The 24,470-nt window shown below is 34.7% G+C and overlaps 2 protein-coding genes across 5 annotated transcripts; both read left to right on the top strand.

Moving 5' to 3' along the window:
• The first annotated feature begins 408 nt into the window (after positions 1-408).
• On the top strand, positions 409-12,620 carry LOC127806439 (subtilisin-like protease SBT2.5). 4 transcript variants are annotated; one of them, XM_052343736.1, is made up of 12 exons: positions 409-627; positions 840-925; positions 1,223-1,474; positions 4,190-4,334; positions 4,463-4,857; positions 5,088-5,183; positions 5,275-5,347; positions 7,961-8,246; positions 9,394-9,719; positions 10,041-10,308; positions 10,748-11,029; positions 11,734-12,620. In XM_052343736.1, exons 3-12 carry the CDS (start codon positions 1,278-1,280, stop codon positions 12,138-12,140), a joined length of 2,475 nt encoding a protein of 824 aa, XP_052199696.1. In that variant the 5' UTR covers positions 409-627; positions 840-925; positions 1,223-1,277; the 3' UTR covers positions 12,141-12,620. The 4 variants fall into 4 exon arrangements, with proteins under 4 accessions (XP_052199696.1, XP_052199697.1, XP_052199698.1 ...); XM_052343737.1 differs by having other exon boundaries at positions 1,220-1,474; XM_052343738.1 differs by having other exon boundaries at positions 409-721.
• Positions 12,621-17,937: 5,317 nt separating this feature from the next.
• Positions 17,938-24,140, top strand: LOC127806804 (oxysterol-binding protein-related protein 4C). The gene is made up of 7 exons (XM_052344326.1): positions 17,938-18,250; positions 19,347-19,535; positions 22,548-22,793; positions 23,113-23,209; positions 23,292-23,583; positions 23,704-23,806; positions 23,886-24,140. Exons 1-7 carry the CDS (start codon positions 18,233-18,235, stop codon positions 24,138-24,140), a joined length of 1,200 nt encoding a protein of 399 aa, XP_052200286.1. The 5' UTR covers positions 17,938-18,232.
• The last annotated feature ends 330 nt before the right edge of the window (positions 24,141-24,470 follow it).

Below are 24,470 nucleotides of genomic sequence, written 5' to 3'. Positions count from 1 at the left end.
TGAATTAAATTGATTAAAAAATATAAATTTAGATATATAATTAAAATAATAAAAAATATATGAATTAAATTGATTAAAAAATATAAATTTAGATATATAATTAAAATAATAACAAATATAAATTATCGCATGAAAAAAAGTTAAGGTATAAAGATTAAATTGGTTAAAAAAATATATATTTAAGTGTATAATAAAAAAACTAAAAGACAAAGTATAAGTTCGGGCTCCAGTAATAATAATATATTTTAATTAAATAGGATGGTGATTGGGATCAATGGGATATAATAATAATAATAATAATAATAGTAATAATAATAATAGGGGGAAAAAAAATCCAAAACCGCGTAAACAAATCATGACATCAACTTTAACAACAGAGAGAAATATAATTAAACAAGATGGCTGATTCCTTCATCTGCGCTCCTTTGTCTGGCGCCTTCATAAAGTTCTAACCCTAACTGCTCTCACTCACTCTCTCTCACTACCTTTTCCCTTCGCTTTGTGGACTCGGCCACTTCGAGTGGTCTCTTTCCCCCTATCCCCTCTGCTCATTTCAAGCAAATCAGCCCACTGACCTACATTCAATGAATGGCTGATTAGTTGGAATGTAATCTGAAAGCATTTTAGGTACGATAGATTCCTTTCTTGGATCAATGCCGGCAAAGATCTCCGCTTTTGATTTGCTGTGATCTGATTTTCTATCTCAGAGGCCTCGCCCTCGGTTTGGATTTCGCGATTGATTCCTTTCTTCAATGCTTAGGCTTGGCTACGTCTACGTGTGTGTAGCCATGAATGGTTAATATGTATTATTTATTTATTTTTTCGTTTCTTTTATGCAGGTTGCTTCATCGCTTCACTTGCGACTACTAAAGTGACCAAGTGTGTGTGTGTGTGAGAGAGAGAGAGAGAGAGAGCTTTTGCTCGGGTGAGTATCTTAATATTCTGAGTGCTTTTCCCTTTGATTTTCTTTTCTCAAACGAGTTCAGTTTTCATTTCCGTGGCTGCATCTTCGAGCTGGAAGCGATATGCTTCCGCATCTTGCATTTCTTGTTCAGTTCTTTCCTTTTTCTTTTTTATTATTATTTTCTTAGAAGCTGTACCGGCAATATTGCAAAATAAGCTTTGCTTGCCTTTTGGTTTTCTGTTTCACTTTTCTTTTTCTTTTTTAATTTCTTGTTGCTGCTATTGTTATTAATATTTTTAATATTCTTTTGCTCAGCAGTGTCCCTGGCGTCCAAGTGTTGTGATTTATATTCACAGTTTGTGGGTAAACTCAAATGGATTCTGGATCAGCGAAAATGGGGTCTGCAGAGTTTGGGTGTAAAATCTTATTGATATTTAGCCTTTTGATTGCTGGAAGGGCAGAGATTTACATAGTAACAGTTGAAGGAGAGCCCGTCATCAGTTATAGAGGCGGCGTTGATGGCTTTGAAGCCACCGCCGTGGAGTCCGACGAGAAGATTGATGCTACCAGGTAATCACAATTTTCTCCACAAATTATTGATCATGTTTAATTTTGAAGTTTATCATCTGGTATTTTCGAATTCTGACAGTATCTTTCCTGATAATGATGTTTGTGGGGTCATGGCCACTGAATTCTCCATTGCAAACTATGTATTTTTGCCAGTCTTATTGCTTTTTTTATATTGAATACATTGTTTGATGATTGGAGTCGTTGAATTGACATCTCCCAATCAGTGAGGTCGGCGTGTCTGAGCAACCTAGAAATGGTTGCTTAGTGTCTATTTCTACACTAGATTAAAAATTCAACAGATAATGCGGTCATCAAATTTTCTTTAGAAATGTAAGATTGACAGTATCGGACAGTTCCACTCTGTAAACAAGTAGAAATGACACAGCACGCGCAGCACATGTTTATGTTCTTATGGGACAGTAAATAATTAATTTTTTTCGCACTAGTAGAAATTACCTGATATAAGCAAAGATGTTATTTTCTAGGTTGACGTGTAATTGTTGTTGTTTCATGTTTGTCTCTAAATACTCTAATTCCTCAAGACTTATTACTCCTCCATCTTGCTTTGTGCTGCTTGTACTTGGAAAGAGAATATTCATAGTTGTATATAGAGATACGATGTCAATCACCTACTTCAACAACAGCAACAATCACAAAGCTTGGGCAGGGTTGACTATTCTAGACTTTTAGCCGTCTCTATCCATAGCTATATCTTGCGTAAGGTCATTATCTTGGTCATGTTTAAGGATTTTTCACCTAGTTTTTTTAGTTGTCCTCTTATTCTTTCACTACAAACTTCATTTCATCGATTCGCCTCACAGGTGCATCTATATGTCCTTGACGCAGATCCTAATGCAATCTAATTATAATTGAAAAAGTCTCAGTATCTCATTCACAAGTCCTAACATACATTTTTTGCTCGGTGATAGAAGCCCTTAGTAAGCAATTTGGATTTCTTATTTTCTAGAACTCTTCACAAGACTTCTCTAGGGACTGCCATAGGTTTTTCTTTTTCCAAGTTTATTAAACACTTGATACAAATATTTTGAGGCCTCGCCAAATAAATAACTTCCTTTGTCGACCTAGTAGGCATAAAGCTAAATTGGTTTTCAAAGACTTTGGTTTCTCTTCTTGACATTTACCGAATTTTCCTTTCCAAGAGGTTTATAATGTGGCTTATTTGTTTGATTCTTTTTATAATTTTCACAACTTTGAATATCTTCTTTATTTTTGTACACAAGCACTAAAGTTTTCTTTCTCCAATTGGCCGACAACTTTTTCAATTTAAGGATTACATTAAAATTTTTTGTTAGCAAAAAAAGCTCTTTTCTTATGTTTATTTTGAGATATTATTTGGTCCAACTATATCACCATTAATCAATTTTGGGTTAATGACCAAAAATTACCAAACTTTGGCTAGTATATCAATTTTACAACAAACTTTAAAACTTATCAAGTTTACATTTGAACTTTCAATTTTGTATCAATTCTAAAATGTTGTCAAAAATTTGTTAAGTTTGAAAAATGGGAAAAAAAAAAATCAATAATTAAAACATGAAAAGAGTAATAAGTTTTCAAGTTTTAATGGTGTTGTAGAATTAATACAGAATTGAATGTTCAAATGTAAAATTAATATGTTTTAAAGTTTATTTTGATACACTAATGAAAGTTTGGTAATTTTTCCCTTCATTTTTTCATAACTTGCAAGCCTTTCGTATGACAAAGACATCTATAGAACATTGACGTCATTACTTTTTAAGAGTTACTAAGATGCTCCAACAAAATATTTCTCTAAATTCATTGAATAACTTCGAGAAATACTCCTTTCATCTCTTCTTGATCGCCCCTTTTGTACTAAGATGCCTTTTGACTATTTATCCAGGTATGGCCTAGGTAATTGCCTATGAGTTTGGGTGTGTGTAAGCAACTTTGACTTGGAAGTTATGTATTCATGTAATCATCACAACAGAAGTTCAGGGATTGTTTGTTGTGAACCATGAAGTCTTTCCTTCAGTAGGACATTTGAGAAGATGCAAACTCCAAAAGTTATACTTCTCAACCTCACGTCATGCTCCTTGGTTTTATAAGTTACGAACAACATCATGCATAATTAGTCAACTAGCATTCACATATCCATGTAAATGCATCTAAAAGATTATTTCTTATTATACATATGATGCTTGTGGGAATGCATGTTTCAATCCACAGGTGTAAGGCTTCATTAACTTGGTTTATGTTGGGGGAAGGCTTTATTGACTTTTGTTTCCATTGGCTCAGGGCTTTACTGATGTGGGTTTCTTTTGGGAAAAGATTCCATCAAGTTGGGTTAGCTTGGGTACTGAAATACTAAGTACCTAACATCCTATTTAAGTCCCCTATGGTTTCAGAGACATGGATATTATGGCACCACCTATGCATTCTACGGAATGCAATTACACTCGCATGTTTAGCAAGGAGAAAAATTGTAGTATGGTTATTGGTTGGTACTGTGTTTACTGAATGGCATGTAGACATGCTAACAGCTTTAAACCGTGATCACTGTGGAGGTCATTTTATAAGATCGATGTGTGGCATCCTGAACCTTGCTTTCTATCTTTTGTCACTTGAACTATGAAACATTGACATCCTAGTATTGACTTCTGCCACCTAGAAAAGGAACGTGTATGCTTAATGATTACCATACTTGATTGCTCACTTCTTGTTTTTGGCTTTCAGTGAAGCTGTGACTTCTTACTCCCGTCATCTAGAAAAGAAACACGACATGCTTCTAGGAATGCTGTTTGACCGCGGGACCTACAAGAAACTTTATAGCTATCGGCATCTCATTAATGGCTTTGCAGTTCATATTTCTCCCGAACAGGTGATGACTTGGACCATTCATTTTATTTTGATTTCCCAAGGACTGATTTCCTAGCAATTACTTTTTAGCTAATTGGTGTTCAATCTTCTTGCATCTACATTTCTTACACAATCTAAGTATATTAGTAGGCAGAAATTCTTAGACGAGCCCCTGGTGTTAGATCTGTTGAAAGAGATTGGAAGGTGAAGAGACTTACAACACATACGCCTCAATTTTTGGGGCTTCCAACTGGAGTATGGCCAACAGGAGGTGGCTTTGACAGAGCTGGAGAGGACATTGTAATAGGATTTGTGGACTCGGGGATTTATCCCCACCACCCAAGCTTTGCAACCCACAATACTGAACCATATGGACCTATTCCAAAGTACAGAGGAAAATGTGAAGTTGATCCTGACACCAAACACAAATTCTGTAATGGAAAGATTATAGGAGCCCAACACTTTGCAGAAGCTGCAATTGCAGCTGGCGTATTTAATCCTGCAGTTGATTTTGCTTCTCCCCTCGATGGAGATGGACATGGGAGGTTAGATCCCCATACAGTTCTCTTATATTTATGTCAAATGGTTATTTTGTGCTACCACTTTTGCTTTGTTTAGAAAGTTCTGTTGGTTGCCTGATGACTTTAACTTTATGAAATGAAGGAAACCATTATAAATTCTTCAGACCTTACAGCTAGTAGTTTGAATGCCTATTATCATTTTCTTTAGTCACAGTAATCTGATCACCTTGTTCATTAACAACACTGTTTTCCAGTCATATAGCAGCCATTGCAGCTGGTAATAATGGGATTCCTGTGAGAATGCATGGATTTGAATTTGGGAGAGCAAGTGGAATGGCTCCTCGGGCCAGGCAAGTATTGCAACCTTCAATGGTATTTTTTCTGATCATCTCTTTGTCAATACATCACTGGAGTAGCAATTGTTTGTTTGTGTGTATTCAGAATTGCTGTGTACAAGGCACTATACAGGCTTTTTGGAGGGTTTGTTGCAGATGTGGTTGCAGCTATTGAGCAGGTGACTGATCTCTATGTGAATATTAGAAAAAGAATGATGGTTAACATCATATAATATTTTTGTTGCCCTTTGTCATGGAGCTCTCAGCTGATGTGTAAGTTTGCTATTTAGTTTCTCATTTCAAACAACTAGCAACCAGCATTATTAGAAAATTAGATCTGTTAACTTTTTAGGTGATTGAAGTAGAACCTTCACCTTGTTGACTGTCAAGATTCCTATGTTATGTTCATTTATTCAGTTTTGACAAATGATTTTGATGGCTGCTTGGAGATGTATATATTTCAAAGATAGTTTCTTATTTCTAATAATCATGCAAACTTCACAATCAGAAAATTTAGATCTGTCAACTTTGATAGGTTATTGGAGTGGAAGCTTTACCTTGTTCATTGTCCCTATTGTCTTATGGCCAGGATGGCATTCTGAGAGATGATTATATACACACAGATACCTCAAAATTCTGTAAATCCTAGTAAGAGTCGGGTTCTCCCTTGTCTTTGTGTGGCTGCTTGCTGGTGTTAATGTGTGTATATGGTTAATTTCTAACTTTTGGGACATTGGAGAACATTAGTGACTGGACTGTTTTTCTTTTTGATTGCATTTTTTCAGTGCCGGGTTTAAGGTGCAAATGGTCTTCTAATAGTTGCCTTTTCTTAAGGAAAGGAACTCACTGCTATACCATCAGTTGCATTAGTAGCCATAAGGGGATGCTTTTTGAGACTTGAGGGTTCTTTCACTGGCAATAGCTGCAATACTATCCTGTCTTGTCCTATAGTTTGTGAGATATGAATTTTTGCAGATACTGGAATCCTTGCGGTTGAAAATGATGATAATAAAATAGAATACTAATAAAAGAATTTTGAAGAGGATGGTATGCTATTCTATCAGTTCTAAGATTGTATGAGAGCAAGCAAAAGTCTTGAGTTCAAACCTCACTGTCAGTTTGATATTTTAATAGTTGAATGTGTTTGGCATGTTGAGAGGAAAAGTTATTATATAAATATATAATTATCCACCACCTTCCATAAGATGAAGTGTTTAAATGAGTTGGTGTTTAACAATTTACCACTTGTGTTTTGTGCTTCTATTTTTTTTTTTTTTTTTTTTTTGGGGGGGGGGGGGGTGGCGGGGGGCGGTGGTGGTTAATTTGCATGTGTAATGATATGATAATAACTTTTTCCTTCTCTACTAATTGTGGTTGTTTACTTACTAGACTGCATATATGTAATACCTTGTTTTGTTTTCCACTTAAACCTGTAAGCTATCTACTTACGGTATTTGACTACTAGGCTCCACTAGCATTTTCTTTTTGATAAATTAGGCTCTATGCCATTATTGTTAGAGGTAAATGTGCTACCCCACTAAGTAAAAAGAAAAGGAAAAAAATCTGTTATCTCAGAAAAAAAAGAAGAGATTTTAAGCATGAAGTTCTTGATAACTAAACTATGTGGTAAAAGCAAAGATGTGGTAAGAAAGCATACCTTAGGATACGATATCAGTCACTTCACAATGAAGGTTTCTGTTGAGTGTTGCACTGTACTTGGTTAGATTCGATTGTATCAAACTGTCTACACTGGAAAGCTGCTTTTAGAGTGCGTGCCCTTTTTTTTTAATTTGAAAATTGAAATTTGATTGAAACGGAATGTATTTATTTCTCTACTAGCTTACTCCTTACTGAATGAGTTGTATCCTACAACAATAAAAATCACAAGCCTTATTCCCACAAGATGGGATTGGCTACATGAATTATAGCTTTCTGTCTATCTCTAGTAATGTGGTCACGTCTTTAGTAAGGTCATTACACCTCATGTCATGTTTAAACATTTCCCACCAAGATTCTTTAGTGATTCTTACCTCTTTTGGTACAAAATTTTTTCCATTGTATCCGCTTGCCTTGTAGATGTTTATTGGTCTTTTTCTCACATGTATGAACGATTTTAAATATGCACCATTCTGACATCAGTTTGATCCTTGAAGTGATCATATAAATATGCATCCACTTGCCTCATAGATGTTTGCCAGTCTTCTCACGTCTTATCTTAAATATTTACCATTTTGACTTGAGTTTGATCCTTGAAGTGATCATATAAATCTTTTGCCTACAGGTAATAAGTTTGATTTGATGTGGTATATGGTTCTGAAACCTAGCATGTAGGAAGCAAGTTATCCATGGCAAGCAAATTTATGGTAGTTTTTTTTTTCTTCCATGAAAAGTTTGCATGCTAATTTTTGGAGAAAATTGAAGTTATTTCATTTGCTGTCACTACGTGGCTCATGGATTTTGTTGCAACATTTATAGTAGCTTATCACGAGAATCTGTTATCAGTTGGTTCTGAAATTGCAACACAACGCTGCATCTTTGCTAATATTTTCACATTAAATTATTAACTTCATAAAGAATTACCTTGATGGCTCAGCTCCTCTTTGTTCACAACCATTACTTTTGGTCATATTTTTCTCAAGGGGAAAAATCTCAGCAGTGTGATTGTTGCAGGATGCATTTGCTGCAATCTCACTCAAATATCAGATTGTTGTTTAATTAGTTCTGATAAATCATCTTTTTCTATAGCTTTCAAAATTACACAAGTTTAATTCAAGGGAGACTTCTCTTGACAGGCCGTTCATGATGGAGTGGACATTCTCAATCTCTCTGTGGGGCCAAACAGTCCCCCAGCAACCACAAAGACCACATTTTTAAATCCTTTTGATGCTACGCTTCTTTCGGCTGTGAAGGCTGGAGTTTTTGTTGCACAGGCAGCTGGGAATGGAGGCCCTTTTCCAAAGACCTTAGTGTCATATAGTCCATGGATAACATCTGTAGCTGCTGCAGTTGACGATCGCAGATACAAAAACCACCTGACCATGGGAAATGGGAAAATTTTGCCAGGAATTGGATTGTCCCGTAAGTTTTATGCAATTTATTTCATGGTTCTTTTAAGTTGATAGCCCTTAAAAGAATCATTAATCGATCTTTATTATTCTTTTTCATCATTATATGCTAACTTCACAATAAAATTTGGTCCATAAAACGGTTTTTGTGGATTATAGATGTTAGTATAGTAACCTACTATGAAAAAGTCATAGTTATTGTAGAGACTTGTTAGCACCATGTGGAAACATGAAAATGTGTCTTAGATGCAAATGGACCTCCATGTGTTAACTTTTGATTGTAATTAATGCATATGATGATGTTTGGTTCAGTTAAAGCTGGCATCATGGAATGGCACATTCCTCTGTTTCTTGAGTTGAACTCTGAGGGTCACTTGGATGCACCAAGTCTGTTTCTTTCCATTGAGAAGCTGAACCACTCACATCTACCAATCTTCTTTTCATATATCTAAACCATCTTAATCGTGTCCCTCACATCTTATCTTCAATGGTGTCACTCTCATATTATTATGTATAATTTTGTTGTCTTTTTTATGGCCACACATCCACTGTAACATCCTCAGCTTGGAAGTTATTTTACCTTTAAATTTTAGGGGACCCGCAATTTATTATACCCATTTTGAGTTTTCATTCATAATCTTGATTTTCCTCTGCAAGAATACTGAATAATATAGGGGATACTATCAGACTTTTGCTTGAGCTTTTAACACTTTTCAGTCTATTAGCATTTGGATGGTAATGGAAGCTTGTACCCGTGTAGTCATGGGTTTTTCCCCTCTTAGGCCTTCCCTTCAGAGAAAGCATAAGATGATACTTAATGTGCAGGAAACTCGTGAAGTCAAAGTTCAAGTTGTCTAAGTATGTCTATTTGATTCATGGACAAATATATTTAACCAAACTGTTGTTACATATCATGTCAGTCAAATATATTATCATGACCTATAGCCGGTAATTCCTACTTTGGTTCAGGTTACAGACATTCAGAGATGTTTAGCATTTGTGAGAGTAGTGCATTTTTTCTTCCATTTTTCTGTTCCACTATGGCTGAGCACTTTGTTCTTTGGCATCTTCCAGCTGATTTTGATGCGATTGTCTAGTAATGTTTGGTTATGTAACTCTGCACTCCTGAAGCTAAACCATGTCTACATGGCTTAATGCAGCTGCTACGCATGCAAATCAAACATTCACTATGGTTGCTGCTAATGATGTTCTGCTGGATACTTCAGTTATGAAGTACAGTCCTTCGGACTGCCAGAGGCCAGAAGTTCTAAACAAGCATTTGGTGGAAGGAAACATTCTTGTTTGTGGTTATTCCTTTAATTTTGTTGTTGGTTCTGCATCAATCAAGAAAGTATCACAAACAGCCAAGAGCCTTGGTGCAATTGGATTTGTTCTGGCTGTAGAAAATGTTTCTCCAGGAACAAAGTTTGATCCCGTCCCTGTTGGAATTCCTGGTATTCTCATCACAGATGTTAGCAAGTCCATGGTAAATATCACCCCTTTCTGTATATATTTTGTGGCAGTTGAGAGTGGCCTCTTCAATGGTTGGGCACAGTTTAATATTTTACTGAAATTTGATGTTTGTAGAAAGTGTGATTTCAGTGCCCTGCCTTTTCCCCAAAATGACTTTTGCTATCTCTTAGTGGCATGTCTTCTTAAGCATTTCTCATTATCATGTGTTGCTAGTTAAGGTCATTTTAGGTTTTGGTGATGCAATTCTGAAGCATTTTGTTCATTTATATTTTGCTAACTGCACCAACTCATGGTTACTTTTTTGGAATCTGGTGATGGATATCCCTGGTTTTAGGACCTTATAGCTTATTACAACAGCTCCACATCAAGGGATTGGACTGGACGTGTGAAGAGCTTCAAAGCAACAGGTGGCATTGGGGATGGTTTGAAGCCTACACTGCACAAATCAGCACCTCAAGTTGCATTGTTCTCTGCCAGGGGGCCCAACATAAAGGACTACAATTTTGAAGAGGCAGATCTTCTCAAACCAGATATTCTGGCTCCTGGTTCTCTAATTTGGGCTGCTTGGGCTCCAAATGGAACAGACGAGGCTAATTACATTGGTAAGAGTTAACGACTCCAATTGGGCTCTCGCTCTCTCTGCTTTTTAGATCACTTGGCAAAGGGTTTTCAGGCTTTAAAATCCCTATTAACGTTTTATCAATTTTGAAGTGCAACTAAAATTTGTTATTTAAACAAATATATTTGTTGCTTACACGTGCATGTTCACACAACCATGTCCAGATGTTGAAGTTGTGTGCTCTCAATGCCTTCTGATGCATTATTTACTTATAAAGGATTTGAGCTGTTATTTATCCTTTGTTCAAGCCATTTGAAATGAAAACAAGCATACCTATTTCTGGATGGAGTTCAGTGCTGCTTTGGATTGGTATATAAAGACTTCTATATCAAAAGGCTTGCCTACTTTTGATGGAATGCATATATACTTGACAAATTCATGATATTTTTCTGTTTTTTAATTTGTATTTTTGATTGAGGCAGGAGAAGGATTTGCTGTGATATCTGGCACTAGCATGGCTGCACCTCATATTGCAGGGATAGCTGCTCTTGTAAAGCAGAAGCATCCTCATTGGAGTCCTGCTGCCATCAAATCAGCCTTGATGACAACAACAACAACACTGGACAGAGCAGAGAGACCACTTCAAGCTCAACAGTATTCTGGGTCCGAAACCCTGACTCTAGTCACAGCTACACCTTTTGATTACGGGAGTGGCCATGTCAATCCCAAAGCTGCTCTAGATCCTGGACTCATCTTTGATGCAGGTTCTCTCTCTATCTCTCTCTTGCCTTCTTCCTACCTCCCTCTCACTTCTCCATTGTATTTTATGCACTTGAGCACTCTTTATATTTGTCCTTGTGATGGCAGGCCGAGTAGACCCAGGAAAAATTTTAGATTTGAACTCACCCTTATATCGTGTTTTTCCTTCTTCCTTTTCTTGCGACATAAATTTTGAGCCACATAGGTTGCTGTAGAAGCCAGTTCTGAGGTTTTTGAAGTGCCTGTCACATGATTTGCCGGTGGTATGAGACATGTAATTATGCTTCGATCTTGTTATGGCCTACTCCCCTTGTCTAGAATTATAAAGAGCAAACACTTCTAGTGGCCTTGACGGGAGATGCAATGATTTGCAGCATTTCCCAGAAACCCCTTGACAGAATTCCTAGAATTTGCACGTTTATATCTCCCTTCCCTGATGTAAGATCTTATATCTGTTGTTGAAGAAGGGTCAGGGCACGGATTTCTGATTCATGAAGGCCGAAAGGACTAAAACATACTAGAAATTGAGCATTAGGAATTGCTTCTAAGTAAACTGGAAAAGGAACCTAATGAGAACCGTATGTCAGGAGTTAGTACACTAGGGAAACATGTAAAATAGAGTATGAGGATTTAACTGGCAACTGTTATCTTGTTTTCTGATGCATTGGATAGTTTCCAAATGATTGAAGTTTCTGTTTGTTATATATAGGTTACGAGGATTATCTGGGTTTCTTATGCACTGTACCGGGAATCAATTCTCATGAGATAAAGAACTACACAAATTCGCCATGCAACTACACCCTCGCCCACCCAGTTAACCTCAACACACCCTCAATCACAATCTCCCACCTTGTCGGAACTCAAACTATTACACGCACGGTAACAAATGTTGCGGAGGAAGAAACCTACGTCATCACAGCAAGAATGGCACCGGCAGTCGCCATTGAGACAAGTCCTCCAGCGATGACTTTAAGGCCTGGCGCGTCCAGGAAATTCACCGTGACACTCACGGTGCGGTCCGTCACAGGAACATACAGTTTTGGACAGGTTTTGCTGAAAGGAAGCAGAGGGCACAAAGTCAGAATCCCTGTGGTGGCCATGGGATATGATCGGTAGCGTGGGGTTTGTGTCTGTGTAATCTAGATTGAGTGTCATGATATGATGATATTCTTTGTTATATGTGGGAATAAGATAATATATATATATATATAGAGAGAGAGAGAGAGAGAGAGAGAGCTAGAGGTAATGGTCTACATATTTATATATATATATATATTATGTTGTAAAGATATCTTAATTAGTACAAGGAGGGGAGACTCCTATTTTCTTCCACTCATGTAAGCTTTGGTGAGTTTGCTTCTATAAGTAGGGGTGGGATGCCTTGTGTTCCCCTTGACAATGCTTGAAGTAGGCCTGGTTCTTGGATTTGTATCTGATCTGGAAGAGGAAGCTTGTGAGTTAGGCAGCAGGGTTTCACTGTCATGTACCTCTTAATCTTCTACTGTTGTATTCTTCACTCTTGTTCTTGTAATGATGATATATGTTGGTAGTTTGCCACAATTTGTTCTTTTGTGATGAATTGAATTCTTTTCCCAAGTTGAGTTGGTGAAAGGGGATGGTTAATCCCATTTAATTATTTCACTAATCCTTCAAGTTCATCTGTAATCCAGCTTAAATTAGGTAAAGGGTATCATGGATCATCTAATCCTAGATCGTCAACATCACGTATCTTACCCAATGCAAATGATTGATAGGACATGTTTGGCTTTGTGGGTTAAAGAGCAAACACTCCCTTGTCCTTGCTTGGACTTCATGATGTTAATTCACATGGCTGACAAGTTCAATTAATTAAGTCCCAGTAGTATTTTTAAAATCAAAAAATATTACTTTTTAATTTTTAATAATAATAATAATATTTAAAAAGATGAAGGAAGAGAATGAAAATGGTATTTCACCAAGTTGTTTGGTTCTTTGATAATAATTTAAAATGTCGCATATTTCTCATTTAGTGATATTTTCTTAAATGTTCTGTTATAAAATTTAACAGTGCTTATGAAAACACCGTTAATCAATGAATAAAATGAAATTTTAATCTTATTCTTGGATCTTGTTCGTGAGCTTGAAAAAATTAATATTTTTATACATTTTTTTAATTTTTATATATATGAAACCACTACAGTATCAATTTTTTCATTTTACTTTTTTATTTTCTTTTAACGTCTTCATTCTGATGTTCCTTTTGCTTCATATGAATTTAAAATTCCACAATATATCTTTTCATAAATCGAAGAAAGAACGACATTTTGAATAATAAACATTTAGTTTAGATATTTACCATTAAAAAATATTGGATTCTTTTCTAGATAAGTTTTGAAAGAAGCTCAAGTTATAACACACAATGAAGGACAAAACAACTCGAAAAACAGGAACACCTTTGCATTATCACAAATTATTATTAGATAACTTAGAAGAAGAGGTTACTTAAAGGAAGTGAAATAGAGATCTTTAATGGGAGGTGACCATTTCGTGCAATCAAAAGACTTTCCTTGAGGTGGGCAATTGACCCTTAAGCTTATGCCTTCCACTCTACATAGGAACTAATTAATTAAACTTAACGTACACTTTTGAACTCTTACACACACACACACAAATATATTTATATAATGGGACACGAGAAAGAGACCCATTTCAAAAATTACTTAATTTCTCAAAATCAAAATTGTTCTGAACTATCATTATAAATTTTTCATACTAATATTTTTATTGTCAAGATATAATAATAAATTTATTTTACTTGAAATGTTCTCGTCAAGTCGTCTGAATGTGTAAAAAAAAAAAAAATCAAATTATATGAGAAAATTCTCATGTAAATACTTTGATAGTTAAGTCAGATATTGAAATGATAAATATAGTATTAAAACTAATATTTGTCATATTAATGCTTTTATATAAAAAATTGTCATAAAAAAGTGCCAAAAAGAAAGACCCCTCAAATGAAGAGACCCTTTATTTATTTATTTATTTTCAAATATGCTATGTTTGTGCATGTTGAAGTATACTCCTTAAGAGATGGAGACATGGCACATGCATGCCATAAAATAATTGGTAGGTGTTAAACATTGAAAATTGATGTATTTAACAAAAGAGGCATGAATTAATAACGAAAATCTCAATCAAGTTTCATGAGTGTCGGTAGACCGAAAAAAAGAAATTGAGACTATTCCAAAATTGATTTAGAAAACAACTTTGATACTTAAGTTATACGTGAGTAACATAGAGAAGGTTAAGAAGGTATAGATAACTTAGTATTGATTTTAAGAAGGATTAAATGTTTACTCAAATAAGAGATTCTCCTATCATATAGCTATGAGGAGATAATTTTTAATTTAGAATTAGGTTTTTTTGCTCAAGAACATCTAAGTGTCGTCATCTTAGATAAATTAAGGGCATGAAAATTATCCTTACATAATGTTTTCCTAAGATTTAGGAGAAGAAGTTTATTCCAAGTTCATCGAGATTTGAGTTGATTACTAGATTGTAAAAATCCAAGTTCGAAAAAAAATAAGTTTGTTTGCAAGTCTACAGAAACTCTCAAGTGGAAGATTTCTTTCAAAATAATGACACCGAGACAGAACAAGATTTTATCTTTTGAGTCAAGGTCAATTCTCAAATATTTTCAATGACGTTCATATATAAATAAATATATAAAATTGACGTGTGAGCCAACATTTAAATATATTTAATATTTATCTTTCATCCCACAAAAAGAAAGAGATATAGGATGAGGGGGACCATCTCATCTTTTCTTGCAACTATCATAATTCCTATAAAATTTGCATGAAAATCGTTTCAACTATAAATTATATCAATTTACACCCCCCACCCCCCAACAATATGATTAAATGCTTAGAGCCCTCACCATATAAATTTGTACCAGTTTAGTCCTTCCTCCTTCCCTCTAATTAATAACTTGGTGGTTATTATTGTACATGAAGAACCCCTGCAACTACCATTAATGACTTTGCCAAATTAGTTGTTTCTTGAAGCCCTAGCTTTTATCACAATTAAAATTGACCTTATATTTTGTATAGCTTGTGCTCAATAAAAACATACCCCCACAACTAGAAGAAAAATAAATATAAGAGATTGATCGTGTCGTTCGGGCACTTGAATGCTCATATTTATGATCTAATCAATAAAAATAATAAGATCTTTAGTTATTAGAGTAAATTTTTAAAGACATAATAACTAACTAAGATTTAATTTGAAGACGCAACGATATGAGACTTAAAAGGTTGAATTTACTTAAAAATCAAAATAAAATTTATCTAAACAATAAGTGCTAGGAAAGAGACAAAGCCTAAGTCCCTGACCCACAATTGACTCACCTAAACTTGTCAAGATAATTGAATTCAATCTTTCAAGTGGTACCAACTTACCTTATCATGATTCTTCACTTTGCATGTATAAAGGCATTGTTGTTCAAAAGTCAAATATAACATTTATTATGTATGTATTGTTACTGTATCGTTCACTTGTTTAAACGTTGGAAATTAATTTGAAATAATTATAAATTTGAGGAGTCATATATATATATATATATATTGATAAATGCCCGTAACCAATAAACTTTTTTTTGATATAATCAAAGCATCTAATAGATGTTGGGCACAGATCCCAGATGGAGTTTAGATTTAGGTACGAAATCAAATAATAATATACTGAATCTCTCTCAAGAGTAGAGTACCAATACTACTGGCAATACACCCCCGGGAAAATGGCACATGGCATGCAGAGGCCTAGCTAGGGGGCAAAGCCCGGGAGACAGGAAGATCGAGAGTGCATAATAATAATAATAATAAATAAAGAGCCAATTGATTTGAGGTAGGTAGCTGGTGGTGGTGAGGGAGGTAGCTGGTTGTGAATATTAATGTTAATTATTTCATGTCTTCCATATCAACGTCACCTTTCAAGTCAACTCGGGTCGGGTCGGGTCATCTTATTACCACACTAAAGACTATTTTTTACTTAAAATATATTTAAAACACTAAAATCAAACTGTAATTGCCAAACGTCACTCACTCCTTGACGGTGATACTTTTTACCACTATTTTTTTTTTTTTATTTAGACATATATAACACAACACCGACCACACCCTCATATATATATATTATATATATACCAACTTTAAATGCTGTGAATGATTAACTGCATCGTCGCAAGTTTAAATGTTTTGAGACGAAAAGGTGAAATCTATCACTTTAAAAGTTTCTGCAGCTCAGTTTCAAGATTTCTGTAGGAGAGATAAATCATAGAACTGAGCAGTGAGATTCAAACACAAAACCTGTGACTATGACTGATTATATAATAATTAGAATCCAAGACTCTTTGAGACCAACACATGTATGATCTCAATCATTGAATTATGCTCGTGGGGGACCCAAGTTTAAATGCTGTTCATGCATGGAGTCAGTCGCACACACTTGCAGCAATTATTAACTTGTAACTTTGTTTTTATCCAAGTGAGGTTTTAGTTTTTTTTTTTTTTTTTTTTTGGGGGGGGGGATTCATTTGTTAATTAGTTCCTTGATTGGGGAGTTTGGAGTAATTAATTTCCTAAAATTGAGGAGCAATTTGTAATATATAATAATTATATATACATAATATTGTTTGAAAAGGGCACTATATATATATATATATTTAATGTTGTTATGATAATATAATTGATGATAGTTGTTGAAATCGATGATTTAATTGTGAGAGTTTTATCTTTTTTTTTTTTTTTATAGATAAAATGATTAATTAAGACAAACCAAATTAACAAAGATGTATATATCAATAAAAGTTGAATTCTCCTTCACTAAGACTACATACTCGAAAAAATTAATCTCTAAAGTTTTCCAGTTCACTAATTAGGATAGCGTACGTAGAGAGGTGGAATTTTTGAAATTATATGTCTAAGATTGATCTTGAGCTAACAATAAATTTGGTAATATCAAAATTATTTTAAATTGTACTAATATAAGTTCGAATTATTTGAGATTCAAATATGAGAATTAAATTTTAAAGAGTCATTCTTTTTAATTTTAGAGTTTATCACACACACACATATATATAAATATATATAGGGACATATGCATGGAGAAGTCCTGTGTCAGTCCCAACTAAACAATAATAATATATATATAAAAAAGTTTCAGTGGCCCAATCTCAACTAAACATTAATATACTTCAGTCACAGTGCTCCCCATACATTTGCCCCCATAGATGTAGATAATTAATTTTCATGTATATTCACAATTTGAATAATATTCAAAACAAACCTATAATTACAATGTAACGACACACATAGTAAATATGGGTCGCGCTATTCGTACAGAAGGGGTTCACAGAACCCCTTTCACAGACACGATAATTCATCATATATTGCAAGATTTTAACATAAAAAAATTGTGATATATTACGATTTATTTATCCCTTTTTCTCTCTCTCCCTCTCTCGCCGCCTGCCTCGCCCTCGCCTGCAACATCACCGTCTCCCGCCTCTTTTTTGCGCCTTGCCGTCTCGCTTTCTCACCGTTGCAACCTCCAGTAATCGGCGACCACCCAAACCAACTGAGCTGTAGCGGACGGCAGCAATTGACAAGCGACGAGGGCGATGGCGAGGAGTAGAGGCAAGCACGAGAGAGAAACAGAGCAGAGAGAGAGAGAGAGACACACAGAGGAGAGCAGAGGCGAGAGAGAAAATATGTGTTGGATTGAACTCAGGGATAATTGGATCATTTAATAATTTTGTAAAACTATCTGTATATCCTATCTGTACAAATAGTTTTATCCAGTAAATATAATGGACGCGTTGTCCAGTGATTCGAAACGCGACACACCGTTTGGCAGGAAATAAATGTAAAGAGAGACAGGGGATGTAGATCAGTAGATGGGCCACTAGGAAGGAAGGAAGGAAGGAAAGAAGAAGTCGTGAAACTCTCTCCAAACAATCCCCATCTCTCTCTCTCTCTCTCTGCATCCAAACTCCAAACCCTTCAAACGTGGCCTTTTAAATGCCTCTTTCCTGAAACTAAGCCACCCACAACAGACAGACCAGACCCCCACACCCACGTACATATAGATCCTTCAATATTTCTCGCCGGAAAACAGCTCTTCCTCGGCGTACTCTCTCTACCTCCCTCTCTCTCTTTCTCTATATATATATGTGCCAACACACCATGGTTATTTCTCTCTCTCTCTCTCTCTCTCTATTACTGGCATGCAAAAGCTGTTTTCCGGCGCCGGGCTGTATATACATCTTATACATATATGTTACTTTTACTGGTCACCAAAAAGCAGTTTTCCGGAGGCCTAGCTACTTTCTGCGTCTGCTTAACATATATCGATCTTATGTGTGTATATGTATATCCGCCGTAAACTGTTGATGGATTCGATGTTTAACGTTGTTGTGTTCTCTCCTGCTATTACATATATGCATCATGCCATCCACAAATTTATGAGCATATATCCATATATATTAGTCTGTATATTTGTCAGCATTTATATATATATATATATGTATGGCTGAGAAGATGGTATCATTGTTGCTTGCAATGTTATATATATAATATTCTATTCTTTGTGGGTTGGAAAAGTGGCCTGCCGGCTAGTTGGGCAACCTTTATATATATAATTATATATATATATTCTCTTTTTGGTTTCTTTAAGATTCACTGGAGGCTTTGATAACGTGTGACGAAATTTGATGCCTTTGAAGTGGTCTTGCTGAGAAGTCCTTGCACTTTTGTCATGTTTTCTTAATTAAAGTCAGTCCCTGAAAAATTACCACTTCATATATATTCATTTGTTGTTAAGTTTGCCAGCTCAATGCTTCCCGGCGATGAATGAAAATGGGCCAAAACTAGGATTATTGGAAATATGTCATTTGTTCTACGTACGTACTCTGTATTGTATTTTTGTATTATTGTGACAAAATATAATATATATGATTTGTATGCTTAGTTGGAGTCTTTAGAACTTTGTAACTATAGTCTTCAACTTTATAAAATAAGGTTTTTTTAACGAAAAAATATCTTTTCTCATTTGTTGTAAAATTAAAATCATAAGACGTAAAGTCATCCCGACCCGATACCCGAATACACCCGGCCGGGTCAAAATATAAAATGGGCATGTGAGAGTGAGCCAAACTCAGGCAAAGCCATTTGGATTAAGTTCTATTATTATTATTATTATTATTTTAATATCTTGAGATTAATTTGTTAAAAATAAAATTTGGAAGTGATGGTAAAAGGGGATTTTTACAATATTGTGTTGCAGGTGCAGGAAGGGAAGATGAATAGCAACGGGCGGGAAGGAAAAGCCAGAAGGGTGGCTGTGGTCACATCACCCTTGAAACTGGAAGGGGACTCATCGGACGGTGATGATTACAGAGTTCCCAATCTTCTCCACCGAGTCCTCAGCCTCTTGAAGAATGTGCACCCTGGAACCGACCTCATCAGATTCCAGGCAATTTTTTTCCTTCCCTTATTTTTTTTTCCGATTAAGTTGATTTATCTTGATAAAGGGTATTGCTTAAGTTAATTATCAATATATAACTCATTAAATCAGTCAAGTGATAGGTGTCTTGATAATTAATTAATTAATTAAATATCAATATAAATATCATTCTAGATATGTAATAAGTAATATTACTTGTAAATCATTATTAACGTCTTATTAATTAATTACCAATATACCCATCACTTAAATTTTAATTTAAATAAATAATATGTTAATAATTGATTAGTGAGTCGTCAACAAGGATGTGAAATAGTATTTTTTTAAATATTTTAATTATATTAAAAATCATTTAATGTCAAAACATTAAAGATAATTATGTGAGTTGATAACATGAATTGAACTCTATAAAATCTAATCTCCCATTGTTTCTTAGTAGCTCAAAACAATACATTTTTATCTTAGCACGAGATGTATTGGCAGCTACAAATCATTTGATTGGAATAAAATTTAGAATGGGTGCACTTGACACATTTATTTTTTAGATTAAATTATTTTTAATATTTTGACAAGAACAATCAAGCATTGCTAAGCTAGTTTAAGTTTTAGTTAGACCGGGTAAATCACAATTTTAGCCCTTAAACTTTGCATATTGTAGTGAATTAGTCAATGTATTTTAATTTTTGTTAACACGATCACTAAATTACTCTATTGATTTCCGTCTAATTCTATTAATGAAATTTGAAATGACGTATGTTAACATAAATCTTAAAATGACTTTATTGTAGGATTTAGGTTAATTTAAGTTAAATAATTTTTGAATTTATATTAATATATGTCACGTCTGTTTATGTTAATAAAATTTGACAAAATTTAAAAAGGCGGTTAAATTTCAGTAAAGATCAAAATTTAATGATTGTAATAACTAAAATTAAAATATAATAATTAATGTATTATAAAATATAAAATAAAAAACCTTACAATACTAGAGATAAAATTGTTTTGTAGAATAGTGGGAAGTTAATTGTCTCGCACTATGTATTAATTATATCTATGTTTTAATAAGCATAATAGTTGATTAGTTAGGTCATATTGTCACATGGACCCAACAAACTGTCCCCTTTTTTTTTATATATTTTTAAAAAAAATAATAAACAAAGTACCTTTTATTAAAATATTTACAATAACAATGCACAAAAGATACGAAATCTTATTTAAACATTTATTTGTGATACACACTCGCATGTTAATATATATTATATATTTATATTAATCAAATATAAAATATAATATATTAATATATAAAGAGAAATGCTATATATTATTACAAATAGATTTGACAATTAAACAATCCTACTCGTGTCACACATAAATTCATAAGATATATATTCAAATTCATAATAATTATACCTAAAATTATTAAATTAATCATAAATCTACAATTATTATAAAAATTATTTAATCATGGTCATACCATGTTCCAAAGATATTATAGAATCCATTATTAATTGTAGATGGAATTTGGTGAAGTGAACCTTTCCAAGTTGAATGAAGCAAATTAATTAAGGATGTGTCGGAGTAGGTAACACTTACCATCTGTCTCTCTCTCTGTCACTCCTATTTGATTGGACACTTCCTCTTCAAAATTTTGAAACCTAACAAAATTAAAAATAATCAATTACCTAAATTTTAATTTATTTTACATTTATTATGTGACCACGTGCTTTACATAAATTCTAATTCATTAAATATATTTTTTATTTAATTATTTACTCAAATCATTGTATCAATATACATTGTTATTTAAATCTATTTTCTTTCTTTTGTCCTTTGCTCAAACACTTAACTCATATCGATTTTATATATTTCCATCGTCTCTTTCATTGTTAGTTACCATAATTTTCCTCGTATTACTCTCTAAATTAATCTTTTCGTATCGTAAAAGTTAAATTTATAAAAAATGTATTAACGAGTTCACTTAAAATCACGGGAGAACTGATCATACAATTTTGTTTCTAAAATTATAGATTCTACATGTGTATAAAAAGTATACAAGTGAATAAAGTTTAAAGTGAAATTAATTTGCGACATTCTTAGTAATATTTTTATATTGATTTGTTAATGTCATAGAAGTATCAGAATCAAGTATAAAAAAATAACATAATTGCTACAAAATGTGTCTATATATTTGTTGTACTTTTCTAACACCATTTATTGTTTGTGTAGTTTGGTGAAAGATTGAGCTACTTATAATTGCATTGCTGCACCAATTGATAACTTTGGTGGTACATTAATGGGGCGGCTGACCCTCAAAATCATTTCTCTCCTATTCTATTTTATTTTGACAACTTAAAGTGTATTTTTTAGAATTATTTAAATACCCATTGTCAAAATCCAAATTGATAATGACGAAGAGTTTGAATGGTTATAAAAAAAAAAATAAAAATACAGAGTAAAAAATATAAATTTGACCAAATTTAATAGCAAGCAAATGTATAATTAATGGATAAATTACATTATTATTTTTAAATTTTATATTTCATAATAAATTAATCATTATACTTTAGTTTTTGTCATTACAATTACTAAATTTTAATTTTTGTTATAATTCTATATTTCTTGTAATTTTTCATCAAATTTCATTAGTAAAAATTAATACAGTATACATAAATATAAATATCAAAATCACTTAATTGTCAGATTTATATTAATTTTAATATTAAGTAATTTTTTAATTTATATTAATATATATTAGGTTAAAAATTAAAAAAATAAACAAAAAATAAAATTTAATAATTATACTGATAAAAATTAAAATATAATTATTAATTTATTATAATATTGAGATAATTGTCATTATCCGACCCCCAATACTCATATTTTTAATTACGTCAAGGAAAGATTTTTTTTTGATCCTTCTACTTCTACACAGCAATAATAAAACTCGCAATTCACCGGTATTATGCATTACGAGGGCTGTGTTTGTACGGATGAATTAATTACTGTAATAATTAAGTGCAGGTGCCGCCCGTCTTCAACATCCCCAAGTCAATGCTCCAGTGCTACGGCGAGCCGGTTTACTGCGTCGGCAAAGACCTGCTGGGCGCGTGCGCCAACGGCCAGAGCTCCGTCGACCGGTTTCTATCGGTGGTGGCCTGGAACATCTCCACCCTTCGCCCTCTGATGTTCGGCGTCGCCCCTTACAATCCCGTTCTCGGAGAGACCCATCACGTCTCCAGGGGCACTCTCAATGTCCTCCTCGAGCAGGTTTCTCTTATTCTTGTTCCTCTCTTCTCCTTCCCCCTCGTCCTCCTCCAAGTTCGTCTTCGAAGTGAAGTAAAGGAATAAGTCTGAATTCTAACCGGCACCCATGTGCAGAAAGAGTACCCTTTTACGAACGAACTCATTAAAACCAAACTCAGATTGGCCAGGATCATCATTGTAGGACGAGCATTTAAGTTAATTCGGTTGGTCGTGAATAATTTGATCGAATCAAATGAATTGCATTTGTATATAAAATTGTTGTAATCATAATATTTTAGGCATTTGATTATGGAACTCTAGAAAACCTTCTGGCCGTGAACAGGTTTCTCATCACCCACCAGTCTCTGCACTTCACGCCACCGACGAGCAGAATGGCATCGAGATGATCTGGTGCCATCATCTTGCCCCAAAATACAATGGTATTTGACCATGTTCCCACTTCCCTTTTTCTCACTTTCCCGGAAAAACATCTTTGATTTTGCTCCGTTTCCATGGCTGCAGGAACTTCAGTGGAAACCAGAGTTCACGGAGAAAGGCAGCTGAAACTACTGAACAAGGGTGAAATTTACGAGATTGGGCACCCGAACCTTGTGATAAGATTCCTTCCGGTGCCTGGCGTTCACTGGGTCGGCAATGTCACGATTCGCTGCCGACAGACTGGGCTTGAAGCCATGATTTGTTTTGGGGGCTCTTCGTTTCTTGGCCTCAAACCTAGTAATCGATCCGTTAAAGGCACAGTATTCATCTCATCGTCGAGGAAGCCTATTTACGACATCACTGGCCATTGGGACAGGTTTATATATTTCCATTTTTAGATATCTTTTCATTTGAACCATTGCCTGATGATTCTCTGTTTTGTCGTGTAATTCTATTCTCTGATTTCAAGATAAGTTTTTCAAATCTGGATTTGCAGAACTGTAACCGTTAAGGATGCCGGGAACGGCAAATCAACGGTCATATATGATGCCAGGGATGTGCTTTCACGGCTCCGAACTCCAATCGTAAAGGATCCAGAGGTAATATATATACAGATATATATATCAATCATATATATATGCATAACAATTAATTGTAACCCAAATTTGCATGGTGCAGGGGGTGTCGGAACTCGATTCGACGATGGTGTGGGGCGAGGTGAGCGAGAACATCCTGAGCAAATGCTGGGAGAAAGCAAGGGAAGCAAAGACCGAAGTAGAGGAGAAAGAGAGGGAGCTGTTGAGAGCCAGAAATGGCAGAGCAGAGATATGGCTGCCCAAACACTTCACCGTCTCTCACACACCCCAGACCGGATGGCAATGCTCGCCGGTTCAAAACCGGGTCCCCCCAGCCCCCATTGTTGTTCCTCTTTGATCCACAAATCTCATCATTAAACATTCAAGAATTAGTAATCTATGATTTGACAGTTAGTTAATCAAAAACTATTGGGTACTTTCTTGTACATCCGATTCGCTTCTCCGATTAAACGACTTTTCTCTGATAGTGTCCAGAATCGGCTTCCATGACCGCCCCTTCTTCGATGACCTCTGCAGAGTCTCCGGCGCCGCCTTTGTTATCTCCTGGGGCGAGCAGGAAAACCGGTTCGGACTTCCGGCCGGCGAAATCCAAACCGGGCTGGACCCAGCTGAGAATGATGACTTGGCTTGGGAGCGCCCAGATTCTGCAACCCGGGTGAGCTTCCTG

The sequence above is a fragment of the Diospyros lotus genome, chromosome 7, assembly GCF_014633365.1.
Source record: "Diospyros lotus cultivar Yz01 chromosome 7, ASM1463336v1, whole genome shotgun sequence".
Lineage (NCBI taxonomy): Eukaryota > Viridiplantae > Streptophyta > Magnoliopsida > Ericales > Ebenaceae > Diospyros > Diospyros lotus.
Note: the sequence above shows the minus strand (reverse complement) of the source record. Positions and strands in the feature narration are given on the sequence as shown.